At 40.2% G+C, this 18,915-nt stretch overlaps 2 protein-coding genes across 2 annotated transcripts; both read left to right on the forward strand.

Moving 5' to 3' along the window:
* The first annotated feature begins 5,801 nt into the window (after window positions 1-5,801).
* On the forward strand, window positions 5,802-9,489 carry LOC142189593 (olfactory receptor 5V1-like). Its single transcript, XM_075262201.1, has 2 exons — window positions 5,802-6,794; window positions 9,391-9,489. Exons 1-2 carry the CDS (start codon window positions 5,811-5,813, stop codon window positions 9,487-9,489), a joined length of 1,083 nt encoding a protein of 360 aa, XP_075118302.1. The 5' UTR covers window positions 5,802-5,810.
* A 6,679-nt stretch (window positions 9,490-16,168) lies between these two features.
* On the forward strand, window positions 16,169-16,999 carry LOC142189594 (olfactory receptor 5V1-like). Its single transcript, XM_075262202.1, has one exon. It carries the CDS (start codon window positions 16,169-16,171, stop codon window positions 16,997-16,999), a length of 831 nt encoding a protein of 276 aa, XP_075118303.1.
* The last annotated feature ends 1,916 nt before the right edge of the window (window positions 17,000-18,915 follow it).

Here is an 18,915-nt window from a genome sequence, read left to right on the forward strand (position 1 = left end):
TTTGAATTCCCAGTCAGACACTGGCACTATATGGCAGTAGCAAGAAATGAGGGTATTTGTATTCCCAATATATTCTTTGAATTCCCAGTCAGACAATGGCACTGTATACCAGTAGTAAAAATTGTGGGTGCACGTAACCCCAATATATTCTTTGAATTACCAGTCAGAAACTGGCACTATATGGCAGTAGCAAGAAATGAGGGTATTTGTATTCCCAATATATTCTTTGAATTCCCAGTCAGACAATGGCACTGTATACCAGTAGTAAAAATTGTGGGTGCACGTAACCCCAATATATTCTTTGAATTCCCAGTCAGACACTGGCACTATATGGCAGTAGCAAGAAATGAGGGTATTTGTATTCCCAATATATTCTTTGAATTCCCAGTCAGACAATGGCACTGTATACCAGTAGTAAAAATTGTGGGTGCACGTAACCCCAATATATTCTTTGAATTCCCAGTCAGACACTGGCACTATATGGCAGTAGCAAGAAATGAGGGTATTTGTATTCCCAATATATTCTTTGAATTCCCAGTCAGACAATGGCACTGTATACCAGTAGTAAAAATTGTGGGTGCACGTAACCCCAATATATTCTTTGAATTCCCAGTCAGACACTGGCACTATATGGCAGTAGCAAGAAATGAGGGTATTTGTATTCCCAATATATTCTTTGAATTCCCAGTCAGACAATGGCACTGTATACCAGTAGTAAAAATTGTGGGTGCACGTAACCCCAATATATTCTTTGAATTCCCAGTCAGACACTGGCACTATATGGCAGTAGCAAGAAATGAGGGTATTTGTATTCCCAATATATTCTTTGAATTCCCAGTCAGACAATGGCACTGTATACCAGTAGTAAAAATTGTGGGTGCACGTAACCCCAATATATTCTTTGAATTACCAGTCAGAAACTGGCACTATATGGCAGTAGCAAGAAATGAGGGTATTTATAACCCCAATATATTCTTTGAATTCCCAGTCAGACAATGGCACTGTATACCAGTAGTAAAAATTGTGGGTGCACGTAACCCCAATATATTCTTTGAATTCCCAGTCAGACACTGGCACTATATGGCAGTAGCAAGAAATGAGGGTATTTGTATTCCCAATATACTCTTTGAATTCCCAGTCAGACAATGGCACTGTATACCAGTAGTAAAAATTGTGGGTGCACGTAACCCCAATATATTCTTTGAATTACCAGTCAGAAACTGGCACTATATGGCAGTAGCAAGAAATGAGGGTATTTGTATTCCCAATATATTCTTTGAATTCCCAGTCAGACAATGGCACTGTATACCAGTAGTAAAAATTGTGGGTGCACGTAACCCCAATATATTCTTTGAATTCCCAGTCAGACACTGGCACTATATGGCAGTAGCAAGAAATGAGGGTATTTGTATTCCCAATATATTCTTTGAATTCCCAGTCAGACAATGGCACTGTATACCAGTAGTAAAAATTGTGGGTGCACGTAACCCCAATATATTCTTTGAATTCCCAGTCAGACACTGGCACTATATGGCAGTAGCAAGAAATGAGGGTATTTGTATTCCCAATATATTCTTTGAATTCCCAGTCAGACAATGGCACTGTATACCAGTAGTAAAAATTGTGGGTGCACGTAACCCCAATATATTCTTTGAATTCCCAGTCAGACACTGGCACTATATGGCAGTAGCAAGAAATGAGGGTATTTATAACCCCAATATATTCTTTGAATTCCCAGTCAGACAATGGCACTGTATACCAGTAGTAAAAATTGTGGGTGCACGTAACCCCAATATATTCTTTGAATTCCCAGTCAGACACTGGCACTATATGGCAGTAGCAAGAAATGAGGGTATTTGTATTCCCAATATATTCTTTGTATTCCCATTCAGACAATGGCACTGTATACCAGTAGTAAAAATTGTGGGTGCACGTAACCCCAATATATTCTTTGAATTCCCAGTCAGACACTGGCACTATATGGCAGTAGCAAGAAATGAGGGTATTTGTATTCCCAATATATTCTTTGAATTCCCAGTCAGACAATGGCACTGTATACCAGTAGTAAAAATTGTGGGTGTATATAGCCCCAATTCTATTGCTAGGGGACTTGCAGGGTATTTCTGGGGTGAAGGTGGGGGGGCACACCGTTGGAACGGGTATCGGGGTATATATCGGGTATACGGGAATACACTGACAGTGTATTCCATTCAGGATCCTGGGAAAGCTGGGTTGCGGCGATTGAGCCCGTCAGTGCCACGTTACACTGACAAGCTTCTCCCTGGAATTTAGCTCTTACAAGAGCTGTTGTGGTTGTCTTCTCCTTCCTATCCTAGCCTGTCCCTGCCTACCCAGAATCTAAGCCCTAGCTAGCTGGACGGAAACCTCCGTCCTCGGTGAATTGCAAGCTCAGAATGACGCGAACCTGGGCGGCGCTGTTCTTTTAAATTAGAGGTCACATGTTTTCGGCAGCCAATGGGTTTTGCCTACTTTTCTCAACGTCACCGGTGTCGTAGTTCCTGTCCCACCTACCCTGCGCTGTTATTGGAGCAAAAAAGGCGCCAGGGAAGGTGGGAGGGGAATCGAGTAATGGCGCACTTTACCACGCGGTGTTCGATTCGATTCGAACATGCCGAACAGCCTAATATCCGATCGAACATGAGTTCGATAGAACACTGTTCGCTCATCTCTAAATATAACCTATTTAATGCTAAATTACATATTTATATAATATCTTATTCATTTCTTTACAGAACATAAATTGTTAAATTAAAACTGTATTCAATTGGCAAGGGTCCAATTGCGGTCAATTATTTATTTGCCAAGGTATATGATTTAAGTCAAGCAAATTAGATTGCCTTTTGGGATTTAGCGCTTTGTGCACTTTTCCCTTGAGATGTGTATATACTGTATATAATATTATCCTTTAATGAACCCTCCCTTCTCCTCATCACATTGAAATAGTATGTTGGTAACAGTTGTATTTTGCACTTTCCAATTTGTCTTATGTTTGCTCTATTCTATGAATTTATGTGCTGAAAACCTTTTAAATAACATAAAAATGCATACACATTCTATTTTAAAGGCTTTTTTGGAATTTATAACGCCTTATATGTAGCAATGCTACAGTAGGTACTCAAAATTCAACAGCTCCTATTAAATGTATGGAAATGTTAAATGACAAGGTAAAGCTATGTTCTCAGTACTGTTATTAGAGTCTGTTGCTGTCATCCATCATAACCCTTTCTGTCTATGTCCAATTCTATTGACTATAATGTAAAAAAAAATTGACAGATGCTCCCAAAGAATGTTCCCTTCAAGTTTTTTTTTTTTTTTTTTTACATGTAGACTTATGTAATAAATAATGTTATGTGATGAGTCTTTGTTTTTGTTTTATTTTTTATTATTTAAAATTAGACAGTCTGACACTCATGAACCAATATATTTGAAAAATATTCATACCCCTTAATCTTTTTCACATTTTGTCACTTTATAACCACAAACATTAATGTATTTCATTGAGATTTTAAGTGACAGCTTGGGATATGTTGTCATAACTTAACTCTGCCCTCTATAACTTTATCTCTGACCTGTCTGGTGAGTTCCTTGGTCTTCATGATGCTGTTTGTTCACTAGTGTTCTCTAACAAACCACTGAGGCATTCACAGAACAGGTGTATTTATGCTGAGATGAAATTACACACAGCTGGACTCCATTAACTGAGTAAGTAATTTTTGATGGCAATTGATTGTGCTAGATTTTATTTAGGGGTATCAGAGCACAGGCGATGAATACTTTTGTACTTCACACTTTTCAGATTTTTCAAATTTTGAAAACAATATATTATTTTTGTTCTACTCCACAATTATCTGTTACTTTGTATTGGTCTATCACTTAAAATCTCAATAAAATACATTTAAGTTTGTGGTTATAAGATGACAAAATGTGAAAAGAGTTCTAGGGGTGTTAATACTTTAGCAAGGCACTGTATATTTATCTATACATACATACATATGTATTACCTGAATAAATCAGCCCTATCCTCCCAGTACCAGCTTCTCAGCATATCACTTCAGCTTAGTTCAGCCCAATCATATTCAATGTAGCCAATTAATGGTGTATTTTTCCCAGCCAGAACACAGCCATACTAAATCAGCATACAGTGCTTATATGTCAGTCTATATTAACATATGATTTATTCCTTTTCTTGACAAGAAAATTGGTAATAACTCATTCCACCTCTGCATCTCAACATGTACATTGAGATAAGAAATAAAACAAAGCACCGCTATTCCCAAACTGCAGAGCTCTATCTGACATGAATGTTTTTAGAATCTATAAATGATCAAAAAATAGTAGTCATAAACACCTGAATCAAATAATGTGAGGTATTCACATCAGAACAGACCCCTAATAAAATTACAGGAGAAAACCAATACTATTAAGCAAATAAAGAACAAATACTTGGATCTTATACAGATACACTGTAGGGCCCCTCTATATTAAATATGAAAAACTGTGAAAAGCAGTTAGAAGAAATAAGTGAAGTTCAACAATTCAATATATAGTAGATCATTGATGCTATGCCGCCCTGATCCATTTCATTAGGCAACTTTATTTGACAATGTAATGTTCTTATGACAACATTACTTTGAGTCTAAGGCTATGTTCACACTACTTTTGTTAAAGGATCACTAAACCCAGAATACTAACAAATAAATAGCAATAAATAATGCCCTTCCATTTCACATTATCTCCTGATTTTTCTTGTTTTTCTTTTGTCTTATATCATAATTGCAACGCATGAAACAAGTTGGAAAGCAGTGTATTCTTCTCTATGGCAGTAACCATGTTATTTCCCCCCCTCGAATGCTAGTACACATGAGCCAGGGAGTTTAGGAGAAGAGTGAGCGACAAATATGCTGTGAGACAAATATGTGTAGTTATACTTTAACTATACCCCTCTTTCCTATATTCCTGCAATATTATGCATGTTTACCTTTCAGGAGCTTTGGAAAGCTGAGTAACAACCAATGGATAGGTATTCTGAATATCAGACCTTAGTATGTGCTTTTAGTATGTGTGCTAAACAGTATAGTGTACCTTTCTAGATTTGTTATTCAGGGCCCAACCTGGGAAAGCTGAGTAGCATACCAGGTAATGCAATTATATGGACAGCTCAATACTACCAAATCTACCTAAATACCTGGCCTGTTCCCAAATCATTGTAGTAATATATATCAGGCACTCAGATTATCTTTGTGTAGAACGTGCAATCCATTAAAAAGGGTTAAACATTTTTCGGTCCACACTCTGGATCGTTGTCAGACCCTAACATAAAACAACAAATATAAGGCCCCGTCCCCACAGAGTAACATGCCACTCATTTAGACACGTAAACACGTGTCAGACTGAGGCGCTTCAAAACAGATCCCATTGACTTCAATGGGTACCGACTTACGCGCGCTACACATTGAAATCAATGGGAGGCTTCATAACCAATTGATTTAAATGTGTAGCGCGGGGCTATTCAATAGTTGTCCCCTTTTCAATAAGGAACCTTGCAATTATTACTTGGCTATCATTTAAGACATTTATCATATTTTATTTGAGACATTTATCACATTTTTGTAATGTTTTATCCTTAATTTTTTTTTATCTTATATTGTTAACAGTAAGCATAAAACCAAAAATGAACACGGTTTACTTTTCAGTCATAGTGGTGACGCCAGAAGCAAAAGTAACTTAATTGATTTATATAAGGAATCCTTTCTTCCATGTATATTAATAAATTACTGCTCGCCAACACAATGAGCATTAACCAGACAACTTTCTCCAGCTTTGAAATACTTGGATTGTCCGATCACCCCAGTATCAAATCTCTGCTCTTTTGTGTACTCCTTGTAATGTATATTATAGCATTGCTGGGGAACTTGATGATTATACTGCTGTCTCAGCTAGAGAAGAGTCTTCAGACACCTATGTATTTCTTCTTAACAAACCTATCTTTCTTGGATATCTGCTATACTTCTACTACAATGCCCAAAATGTTACAAGCACTGGTAGCAGAAAAGGTTATCTCCTTCATTGGTTGTGCAGTGCAGCTATATTTCTTCTTTGCGTGTGTTGGTACAGAGTGCATTCTGCTTGGAATTATGTCCTATGATCGTTTTGTAGCGATATGTAATCCCTTGCAATATTCTGTAATAATGAACCATAAGGTGACCTACACCCTAGCCAGTGTCTCTTGGGGCGGTGGTCTTTCAAATTCTGTAATCCATACCGTGTTCACATTCCACTTACATTTTTGTGCTTCCAACCGTATCAATTATTTTTTTTGTGACATCCCTCCTCTCTTATCATTGGCCTGTGATGATACATTTGTTAATGAACTTTTGTTACAATCTATTGGTGTTTTCATAGCTTGGACTCCTTTCCTGTTTATTATTGTATCATACATATATATTATTGCGACCATACTGAAAATCAGGTCAAGCGAGGGAAGACAGAAGGCTTTTTCTACCTGTCTCTCTCATGTAATCGTAGTTATTTTGTACTATGGCAGTTCCATTTCAAATTATGTGAGACCAACTTCTTTACACTCTTTGGATAAGGACAAGGTCGTCTCAGTTCTTTACAGTGTGGTGACACCAATGTTGAACCCAATAATATACACTTTAAAAAACCAAGATGTTAAAAAAGCTTTCCATAAGCAGTTTTCCTTTATAAAAGGAAAAATAGCAAGTAGACACATGAAGAAATCTGTGTCCTGCCATTGGTGTAACTCTTTAAAGGTTGGTGGACGCAAGTCATGGTAAATACTGAATTACCCCAAAATAACATGACAACATGATATCCAGCTATCAGTCCCATCTTTGATTTTACAAAGTGACAGATATTACAGAGACTATTCTCATTTAAAGTGAGCTGTTCTGTAATATTCTGTTTGGAGAAACTATTTGAGAATACAATAAATTGAGTAAATAAATAAACCATTATTTCCTTATAATAATATCAGTCTAATACTAGAAACAAATACTAGAAACAAATGTTATATAGTAAATATCAGCTTTTCCATATTGGACCCGCTTAACATTATGAAGCTATTATTGAGCTAATGGTAAAAATGTTTTGTAACCAAATGTATGCCAATAGTCTTTCTTATTAGAGAAAATAAAAGTCCACAAAGCTATTTAACTTTTAATAATATATAATATAGATAAATAGAGATGAGCGAACAGTAAAATGTTTGAGGTTCGAAATTTGTTTCGAGTAGCCCCTCAATATTCAACTACTCGAATTGAATATTGAACCCTATTATAGTCTATGGGGGAAAATGCTCATTTCAGGGGTAGGCAACGTTCGATCAAATTATACTTACCAAGTCCACGAGTGAGGGTCGGGCTGGATCCTCCGAGAAGTCTTCTCCGTGCAGCGTCCTCGCGGCATCTTCCAGCTCTGAATTCACTCTGCCCAGGCCCGATGCCTGGCAGAGTGAATTCATAGCTGGAAGACGCCGCAGGGAAGCTGCACGGAGAAGACTTCTAAAGGTAGGAGAAGAACCAGCATTGATTGGCCAACTGTATAGCATTCAGCCAATCAATGCTGGTTCTGCATCGAACTTTTACATTCGAATAGCGAGTGGTACTTGATCGAGTTCGAGTATTTCGAATACCATAGTATTCGATCGAATACCTACTCGATCGAGTACTACTCGCTCATCTTTATAGATAATAGGCAATTCTAGTTTACCAAAGTACTCACATCTCCCCTCCCAGTACCCACCCACACAAGCCCCGTCTTCTCCCAGCATCTCTATAATAATAGTCTAGGGAGGCTGGGAGGGGGGTGAAGGGCGCTCTGAAGGTATGTGAAGGAGAGAGGACCGGACCAGAAGAGCGCAGCGGCAGCACTTCTGTGCAGGTAAGTTGAGCGAAGTTCGCGAGTAGATAGATAACACTGTACATTGACTTGTCTAGTAGATAGACAAGTCAATGTACAGTAGTATCTATCTACTCATGAACTTGCCTCGTCGTCCTCAAAGCAGCGCAGCACACAGTGATTTACCGCAGCCTGCCATTCTTCTGCTTCATCCCTGTTTTACCGTATATTCAGCTGAGTATACGGTAAAACAGGGATGAAGCAGAAGAGTGGCAGGCTGTGGTAAATCTATAGGATTGAACGGACGCAGCCGGAACGCAGGGCGTTAAGCGGCTGGATGCTTTCATTCATTCCTATGGGTGCTAAGCTTTTCCCACAATGATTGGCCAGTAGCCAAGCATTGTGGGAAATAAACTCCGATCTCAATCCCACCCGAAAAGATCGGGATCAGAATTCCGATCGCGATCGTGAAATTTACTCGATCGCCGATCAGAACCCAAACATTTCCGACCCCGATTGCTCAACCCTAACTGCTAGTTTCTTCAGTGCCACCAGTACAACCGAAGCCTATAAACATCAAGGAGAATGTTATTGCTCAATCTTCAGTTATGGAATCATTCAATCCTTTAGCTTTCCCACTGGAGAACATGATTATCAAAATCCCTGCCCCAAAGTGATGGTGATACTAATTCAATACTCAATACCTTGGAATTTTACATGACTACTGTCACTTGCATGTGCTTGGCATATGTAGCAGGCTATCAGAGTGTCTTCAATACGATTGATATAAGTTATATGGTCCCTAATGCATCTTCTCAACTATCACAGTTTTGTCTATATATTGGATCCCACATGAACATGTCATTATATACACTATGCCAGTAGATTTGTGGTTGATGATTTAATCCTAAATTTCCTGCCCTTTGCAGTACTTGTAATCCATATATCGGAATCAATAAATATACATGCTGTACATGTTCCTCATTTATTTTAACTGTTTTTAAGTAAAAAATTCACAATAAACAGAGAAAATATGACTGAAATAGACAGAATATTGAGAATCAGAGACAAGAGCCTACAGAGCAATCATTATGTGATGAGAATTATGCAGAAATCATATTCATGAGATAAAGATAAGACACGGTGAAACACAGGAGGAAGAGGACGGGGTGGGAATGTATATGTGAAAAGGTAAAAACGATAGGGATAGAACTGTCTTCTGAGGTGGTCATACCATTATTGCTCAATGATACATAAGACTGCCAATAGTTGTACCAGATGTCTCATACCAAACAAAATCTATCTAAAGTCTAGCTGCTCACTTCTGTACTGGAAGGAGTCCAGGGGAACACATAAGACAGCAGGGTAGACGTTAAACCCTGTACCTGGACCCAAAATGGATGCAACTAGGAAGAACAAAAAATATGTTGCATGTAACGACATCATGCCGACACCTCTAGCACATTGAAGGACCCTCCTCATTACCATAACCCCACCCCTTATCTGCAGGCTGAAACCTCAGAGTCTCAGGGAAAGAAGAAGCCAGCAGGAGCTCCGCCTAAAGAAAGCCCAATCCCCTCCTCCCTTCCCTGCTCCCAGCAAGAGTGATCCTGTCATTGTGCTACCGTCCTTCCTCCACCAAGCACAAGTCACAACACAATTTTTTTTGTTATTTGTGCTGTGACTTGTAGAGCTTGGGGGACAGCTCTTTTGCCACCCCCCACATGTGCTTCACATAGCTGCCCCCAGTGACACCATGCACTAATGCCTGCACTGATTGCGGCTCTGGGTCCTGTGTCCCGTTTCTGACAGCTGGGAGTCTTGTGAAGGTTCTCTGGCCTGTCATTCTATACTTTCTATTGCAGGCTACTCTATTTAGCCTGCAATAGAAATGCCAGATTTTTGCAATGCATTAGCATTATACTGCATTGCATTAGTGATCACACTCCCTGGGTTTAAAGAGCCCTAGAGAGGTCTAATAAATGCAAAAAAAAAATAAAAAAGGAAAAAAAAAAGCATTAAAACTTCAAATCACCCCCTTGTCCCTAGAACACATATAAAAGTACTTAAATACTGAGAAACACATACACATTAGGTATCCCTGTGCCTGAAAACGCCTGCTCGAGAAATATATAAAAATATTTTTTCTATACGGTAAGCGCCGTACCAGGAAAAAATTTAAAAACTGCCAAACCCACATCCACCATCTTCTATCAACAAATTTTATTTAGTGTTTCACAAGGTAAACATAAAAAACGGATCAGATTTTTTAGCAAAAAAACTGATGCAAATGGATGCACATCCATTAACAGATCAGTTTTTTTGATGCGTGAATTGACATCAGTTTGCATCAGCTTTTTGCTAAAAAAAATCAAATCAGTTTTTTATGTTTACCTTGTGGAACACTAATTAAAGTTTGTTGATAGAAGATGGTGGATGTTGATTAGTAGTTTAAACTTTTTTTCCCACTACTGCATTTATGATATAGGAAAAATATTTTTATATATTTCTAGAACGTGCGTTTTCGGAAACAGGGATACCTAATATGTATGTGTTTCACAGTATTTAACTACTTTTATATGTGTTCTAGGGAAAGGGGGTGATTTGAAGTTTTAATACTTTTTTTCCCTTTTTTTTTACATTTTTTGATTTTATTTTTTGCATTTATTAGATCCCCTAGGGGTCTTGAACCCCAGGAGGTCTGATCACTAATGCAATGCAGGATAATGCTAATGCATTGCAAAAATCCGGCATTTCTATTGAAGGCTACATAGAGTAGCCTGCAATAGAAAGTACAGATGTGACGGTTCTGTGTAAATATATAAAAATAATATTTTAAACGACAGAACCGCTAGTCTGCAAGATACTGCAGCGAGGTCCACAGGCCCAGATGGGCGGCTGTATGCCTGAAGAACGCACTACCAGTTAAACTGCACTGGCAATGATGTGGCACGGCACTCAATGTGAACAGGGTGCAACCAAACCTTGCCAGGTAAACTCACTGGAAAGAAGCACCTGTATACTGCTGACAAAGCAAGGCTGTCAAGGGTTAACCCTCACCCCTGGTCAGCAACAAAACATGCTCCTGCAACAGCTATGAGTACAAAGGGAATAGACAGTTAAAATAGGCTAACTAAGAGACCAAACCTGATGTCAGCGCCACAGGCTGGAACAGAGACCACTGCTCCTAGCCTTGGTGTAGAGATGACAGTTCAGGATTTACTGGTACCTGCCTAACTACTGGATCCCAGCCCTGAACTACTGTCATTAACAAATTTCCAGTGAAAGTGTGAGCACCCGGCAGGTGTCGGCTCACACTATATAAGGGGAACTCCTCGCCCAGCAGGGGCGGTGGCCATGACCTCACCGGCCATGCTCAGTTTGGCCGAAATGGGACTTCGCCTCTGAGCGGCTCCATATTGTCCGAGCATGCTCAGTAGGGGGAAAACTGGACTTAGACTCCAGTTTCCTCACTTCATGAGGCCAAGGGCGGGAGTGCCCCGCAGGTGGCGCTGTGTGCCGGGACGGATACCTGCGAGACCCAATCCTAACATTACCCCCCCCCCCCCAGCGCCCTCCCCCTTCAAAAGCCGCGATAACGTCTGGTGCGTCCATGTTCTTAGCGCGCACCCAAGACCGCACCTTAGGCTGAGGAGAGGGACCAGGACGGTAGTGAGCGTCCGCCGTGGCCCATTCCTTTGCCGCAGGCCTATTACGGGCGCAGGGTGCACATGCCTGCACAAATCTCCTGGCATCATGAGCCATTCCAGGCCAAAAACAGGATTTGCCCAGGAGTTTTTGCGTTCTCCTGCTACTTAAATGTCCCCCAGTGGGTGAGGAGTGTGCGCAGGCGAGCATCTCCTGACGCTTGTCAGATGGTACAAAAATCCTATCTGGTGACCCCCGTACTGGGGAGGGAGATGGCATCGCTAGTGAGGGAGATGGCATCGCTAGTGAGGGAGATGGCATCGCTAGTACTGCCCTGCCAATGGTTACTAGCGGCTGATGTTTCCTTGTCTCCTCCTGCTTCATAGGGCAGTGAGAGGAGAGATGTTCTGGCAGCCGACAGGAGAAACATACACAATCTCGCTTCAGATGCCGGGAAGTAACTCCAGCGCGGGAAATGTCCATTGGCTCAAGTGCGTCCTCTACTGGCAGTGCAGAGGAACTGGAGGAAGGGGACATGGGAGGCAATTGGATACGGGACTGGTCGGCTGCTATCTCCAGTTCTTGTGCACCATGCCGTAAGTCAATGCGAGTAGCCAGGGCGATTAGGGCCTCTAGGGTTAAAGGGACTTCATGGGTTGCCAAAGCATCTTTAACGTGGGAAGCCAACCCTCTCCAAAAGACTGGTGCTAAAGCCTTATCCGGCCAGTCAATTTCAGATGCCAGTGTCCTAAATTGTACTGCATATGCACTGACTGTCCCTGAACCCTGGCTTAAGTTGAGTAGCTGCAGCGACGAGTCAAAGGTAACCCGTGGACCCACAAATGCTGTTTTCAGGGACCCCAAGAAAGATGTGGCGCGAGTGGTGACAGGATCGCCCCACTCCCATAGTGGTGTAGCCCACTCTAATGCCCGGCCAGCCAGGAGAGAGATTACAAACCCCACTTTGCTCTCTTTGGTGGGGAACACGGCAGATTGTATTTCAAAGTGGATGGTACACTGGCTGATAAAGCCCCTACACTGCTTTGACTCTCCAGAAAATTTACTGGGGAGAGCCAGACGGTGGATTTTCCCAGTAGCTGATGGTTTATGAGCAAGGGCTTGCGCTGACACCTGTGCAGTGAGAGAGGCATCCTCAGTAGATGGCGGTCACTGCTCCAGCAATAGCAGGCGCGCCTCCAACTGCTGCACGTAGCGCTGTAACTGCACCTGTTCAGACATATCTATCAGCAAGACCTTGGCTCACACTTATGTTACGGTTCTGTTTAAATATATAAAAATAATATTTTAAACAACAGAACCACTAGTCTGCAAGATACTGCAGCGAGGTCCACAGGCCCAGATGGGCGGCTGTATGTCTGAACAACACACTACCAGTTAAACTGCACTGGCAGTGATGTGGCGCGGCACTCAATGTGAACAGGGTGCAACCAAACCTTGCCAGTTAACCTCACTAGAAAGGAGCACCTGTATACAGCTGTCAAAGCAAGGCTGCCAAGGGTTAACCCTCACCCCTGGTCAGCAACAAAACATGCTCCTGCAACAGCTAGAAGTACAAAGGGAATAGACAGTTAAAATACGCTAACTAAGAGACCAAACCTGATGTCAGCACAACAGGCTGGAACAGAGACCACTGCTCCTAGCCTTGGTGTAGGGCTGACAGTTCAGGATTTACTGGTACCTGCCTGACTACTGGATCCCAGCCCTGAACTACTGTCATTAACAAATTCCCAGTGAAAGTATGAGCACCCGGCGGGCGTCGGCTCACACTATACAAAGGGAAGTCCCTGCCCAGCAGGGGCGGTGGCCATGACCTCACCGGTCATGCTCAGTATGGCCGAAATGGGACGCCTCTGAGCAGCTCCAAAATGTCTGAGTACGCTCAGTAGGGGGAAAACTGTACTTAGACTCCAGTCGCCTCACTGCATGAGGCCGAGGGCGGGAGTCGGACTGCCCCACAGGTGGCGCTGTGCACCGGGATGGATACCTGCGAGACCCGATCCTAACAACAGGCCGGAGAACCTTCACAAGGCTCCCGTATGTCATTTTATCTGCCATCGCTGGTAAAATGGCACCTCGATCAGCTTTGATCGAGGCACCAGAGGGGTTAATGTTGGCAATCAGTGCAGGCATTAGCGCATGGTGTCACTGGGGGCAGCTATGTGAAGCACATGAGGGGGGTGGCAGAGGAGCTGTCCCCCAAGCACTACAAGTCACAGCACAAGTAACAAAAAAATTGTGTTGTGACTTTTGCTTGGGGGACAGCTCCTCTGCCACACCCCACATGTGCTTCACCTAGTATCATTAGGGGTAACACACACACAAACACACACTGTACTTCAACTAACATCATCAGGGGTAGCACATGGGGAGCGGGGCAGCCATTAGGGATTGATTGTCTCCCCAACATGTGCTACCCCCTGCCATTTATAATCCCCATTACAAAAAGGGCTGCTTCTGCCTCTCCCCCACTACTCACTACTTTTGTTTGGGCTCCTGAATGCCTACAGTATCATCCCTATGCCATCTTCTCTACACTCGTGCTTCACCTCCCCCACCTGCAGACAATCACAATGTCACTGTCACTCCTGTCAGGGAAGGCAGGAGTGGATTGGGTTTACCTTAGGCTGAGCTCCGGCTGGCTTCTTCTTCCCCCCCCCCCCCGAGACCCTGAAGTGCCAGCCTGCAGATAAGGGGCGGGGTTATGGTAATAAGGGAGGAGCTCTCTTCAGTGGAGAGGGGTTCAGAGAAGTGAGAAGCTCTAACGGACTGTAGTAAGCGGCTGCACATCGCCGGCCTCTGCTTACATAGGAAACTAAAGGGAATGGAAACTGAACCGTCACGGATCTATTGTGTGTAAAGAACAGAAAAGCAGAGTAGTACACGCTTTTCCGTCCATTTGAAATAACGGAGAGGGGAATGAAGAGGCCATAATGGATTGTTTTATTTCTTATTGAAGGCAATGGGTCCACTGACTGACACGTTTTTATAAGGTAAACAGCTGTAAAACGTGTCAGTCAGGCGGACCTACAAAATATGATGTGAAAGCGCCCTAACTCTGATCCTCATAAAGATAAAATTAGAAATTACTATAGATAGAATTTTGGATGTATAATACATAGTGTATGGTTATTAAAAACACAAGGAAATTATTCTTTAATGGTACACATTTACCTTAAGACAATAAAGTTCAAGCTAATAATTTAAACAAGTAGTATTCAAGCATTAAGACATGAATTCTCTAGGTACACAGACCTCGAGGCTTTGTTATTCCCTCTTGACAGAATGAATAGCAATAAAGGATCAGGATTCAAATATTTCTTTCCATTAACAGACTTGCTATGATTCAGATTTAGAGCTTCGTGAACAGAACTCTGTGATTTATATTATAGAAGTCAGTCTCATTAAAGTGATTTTTCAGGTAATGGTTTATTTATTTTTTTATTCTTTTGATAGAATTTCAGATAGCAGGTACCGTTCATACTGTGTCTGAAGAATATTTTCTTTTTCTTAATGTGGTTGTCCCATCTCAAGGATCCTATCTATATTGGTAGCTTATGTTAATTGAAGTCTTTTCTAAATATATTGCTTTAGAAATTCTGATTTGTTCTTCCAGAATCTGAACTTATTCCTCCCATTGTTTACACAACGTTGCTATAACCACGGACCTGGGAGATAGGACAAGTGACGTCACTTACTCAGTGTCGGCAGGGCAATCCGTTCCACTAATTACAGTTTGCTGATAAAGCCAAGTCTGTTATCTCTCTTTGTAAACACACAGATAACTCTGAGCTTGTTTTGTACAAGAATCTGCAGATTATGTGACCTGCAGAAGCTTCTGTGTCCCGTTCAGCAGGGAAGGGGGAGGGAGAAGAAATACAGGAAGTGAGAAGCAGACACTGCACGCAGCCTGAGATGGGAAAATACCTTTAATATTCTATTTATTTGTCCTATGATCTCATATTTAGCTAAAATTATTCTATTTTAGCCTCTCATTATTATTTGCTTCAGTTTCCTGATGCTTTGTGAAATTTGTTATGTTTTTTAAATGAAAAGAAAGAAAAATGTCAAACAAATGTGAATTAGTGCATATATATACTAGATGCAATTATTCTAGTAAAGTTTTTTTGCATTTAGTGTAGAAAGAAAATGTTGCTAAACCTGCAGAATATGATTAAAAGAAAGATCTAAATATCTTAAATCAAACTCATAATACATACGGCAATGTGAGTGTTATCTGACTGCTTCATTTACATGAAAAATGCTAATAAGAAAAATCTACTTTTCATGTATATCAAGCCTTGTGGAAATGTAGACCGTGTTATATCAAAAAGGAATAAAAACAAAGGACAGATTAATGGATCCTTTTCAGATTGATTGTAGGTCTCACATGTGTTTTTATAGATGGGCTCTTTATATAAAAAGATGTAACTTATCCCTAATAAGAGCAATGATTGTTACTTATGCTTGTAATATAATTGTTCATTTTAATGTATTTTAGGTCCAATAAATGTAGCACACACAAGTTACCATGAATCAGACATTTTTCGGAGACTTCTTCATTCTGGCACTAACAGACCTCCCTGATCTCAAAATCATTATTTTCTGTAGTATTCTTATCATGTATTTATTGGCATTAGCAGGGAATGTAGTTATTTTATTGATTTCCCATTTGGACACAAGTCTACATATCCCCATGTACTTTTTTTTGAGAAATTTATCTTTCTTGGACATTTGCTACACTTCAACTACTATGCCGAAAATGCTGCAATTGCTTTTAGCAGAGACTAAGTTAATCTCCTTTTCGGGTTGTGTGGGCCAGATGTATATATTTGTTGCACTTGTAGGTACTGAATGCGTTCTACTTGCTGTGATGTCCTATGATCGCTTTCTTGCTGTTTGCATGCCTCTTAGGTATTCTGCTATCATGAATCCGAAGATTTGCTCTATTTTTGCAGGTCTATCTTGGGTCTCTGGACTTGTAAATTCTATAGTCCACACTTTCTTTACTTTTCACCTTCACTTTTGTGGTTCTAACACAATAAATTACTTTTATTGCGACATTCCTCCGCTCCTTTCTATTTCATGTGACAATACATCAATCAATGAGTTATTGTTGTTGTCTATTGGGGTCTTCATTGGCTGGACACCATTCATGTGCATCCTTATTTCTTATATTTATATAATTGTGACAATTATAAAGATGAAATCTACTGAAGGAAGGCAAAAGGCCTTCTCCACTTGTAGCTCCCACCTTACAGTAGTCATTTTATACTTTGGAAGTGTCCTTTTTAGCTACGTGAGACCAATTTCTTCATACTCTATGGCCAAAGACAGACTTATTTCTGTTCTTTATAGTGTTGTCTGTCCGATGTTGAACCCTTTGATTTATACATTCAAGAACCAAGATGTTAAAAAAGCTTTACTTAGGCAACTCATTCTCAGACAATAATTGTATGTAATACACGTTCCGCTAAGTGGTGCCCATGTACAGAATAAAGCTGCATGCAGGAAAGCTGAACAACATTTCCTAATTCAGACATATGCCATGACTCTTTTCTCTTGGATTCTTTAGTAAAAGGCAAAAGATTTATTCGGTCTGAAGAGAAACCAGAGCATATTTTCTCTTGGATTCTATATAGTATAGGGCCATAGCTCTTTTTGGATGTTGCATTCAGGATCCCTAAAATGCAGCTCCATAATACCATGATATGTGGTGGGCCCTAGCATTGGGTGGGCCATAGCAATAACAATCCTTTTACTGAGCATAGAATTTCATAATGATAGCTGCATGCAAAGGTATATTCTACAGGTCAATGATGAACATGTATAAAAATTGTCAGACTAGGTATATAGACATGTACGGTATATTCATAAAACATATGGCCTCTATTTGCACGTTTCTCCCGTGACTGGTCATTTTCAGTCAATGCACCATTTTTTACAGTTACCAGTCCATGGTTGTGGCATTTTTCAGTTATGTATTTCACAAGTGACTATGTGTGACCACCAATAGGGAGAAGGTGAATTGTATCCTTTCAAGCCTTTTGTCAGCACATTCTGATATTGCATTGAATTTGTTTCAAGGGACATTAGAATCTTTAACCTCATTAGAGATTAGTTATGTATGGACACACATGTATGTCATACTTCATTAAAGCGCTTGTCCAGTTAACAATAATTGTCCTTATGTCAACTTTAAAAAGTAAGTTATGTAACTTATTAATACACAAGCTCCAGTCCCAGGTATCGGCAATGTTTTCTGTGTGGGACTTTCTCAGTGCTCTATGAAGGAAGCTGGATATTTGGTTCATTTCAATGAAGAGATGGAGAAGGGATCTGGCTTAGCAAATGAAATGAGCCGGCCTGTCTTTCCTGATATGCATCACATAGGTTAGGATAACATCTGCTACATCTGAACCCATTAAACTTTCTGTGAATTTTAACATATGATAGCTTGAAATGTTACTGTTTTAACAAAAAGAAAAAAACTATCAACAGTATGATCCAATGCATTCATTAAACACACTGACTTTGCAACATATAGTGTTGTTTATAAAATGTGTACTGTATGTTGCTTTCTAAAAATTAATTGCCACTTTAACAAAATGATGTATATGAAAATAATGTTATTTATGTGCTTTTGTATACTAAATATTTAAAATTTACTAAAAATTGCAATACAAATTACTGTTATCTTGTAATTGACAAGCTTGGTTGCATCTTAATAACCAGCTATATTGTGATATCTCAGTGATATGTGGAAGTTCTGATTTACAAGAGGAAAACACTGTTTGATTTGGTTGATATGCTGGGTTCTGGTAATAGACTCCCTTTAAAATTTTAAATTATGAGATTTTATTTTTTACTTTTTCATCTTTTATAATTACATGTGTTATTCCATTAGGAGATTACTATTTAACAACTTTATTTTACACCTATAATGTATTAGCATACTCCTATATGGTAATACATTATACTTTGGGTGACGAAGACACAGCCTGCTGTTAGATTATGGTAACACTTAGTATGCTCTAACAGAATGTCGGGTGTACACAGTCCTCCAAAGTGTGCACTGTATGTTAGGGTAATAGTAGGGCAAAGGTAGACAAGTACTGTGTTTCTCCGACAGGGTCTTATATTATCTTTTTCGCCGAAAAAAGGGCTAGGGTTTATTTTCAAGGTAGGTCTTAATTTTTTCCATGAGAAACAATCACACATTTGATAATTTTTTATTTCAATTTTTATCAGAGGTGAAACAACAGCAAAAAAGCGGCAGGATATTTGTCCTATTCTGTGCCTTTTTAATAGCACAAAATCTGCATGCAACTTGCCACTGCCATTCACAAACTAGCGAATGAGGATGTG

This window comes from Leptodactylus fuscus, chromosome 1 (genome assembly GCF_031893055.1).
Source record: "Leptodactylus fuscus isolate aLepFus1 chromosome 1, aLepFus1.hap2, whole genome shotgun sequence".
NCBI classification, from domain to species: Eukaryota; Metazoa; Chordata; class Amphibia; order Anura; family Leptodactylidae; genus Leptodactylus; species Leptodactylus fuscus.

Excerpts from the sequence above, each read along its gene's own strand:
- LOC142189594 (XM_075262202.1), top strand. The coding sequence starts at position 16,169 with ATGTATTTATTGGCATTAGCAGGGAATGTAGTTATTTTATTGATTTCC.
- LOC142189593 (XM_075262201.1), top strand. The coding sequence starts at position 5,811 with ATGAGCATTAACCAGACAACTTTCTCCAGCTTTGAAATACTTGGATTG. Across the intron at positions 6,795-9,390 it reads ATTGGTGTAACTCTTTAAAG|GCTGAAACCTCAGAGTCTCA; the intron begins GTTGGTGGACGC and ends CCTTATCTGCAG.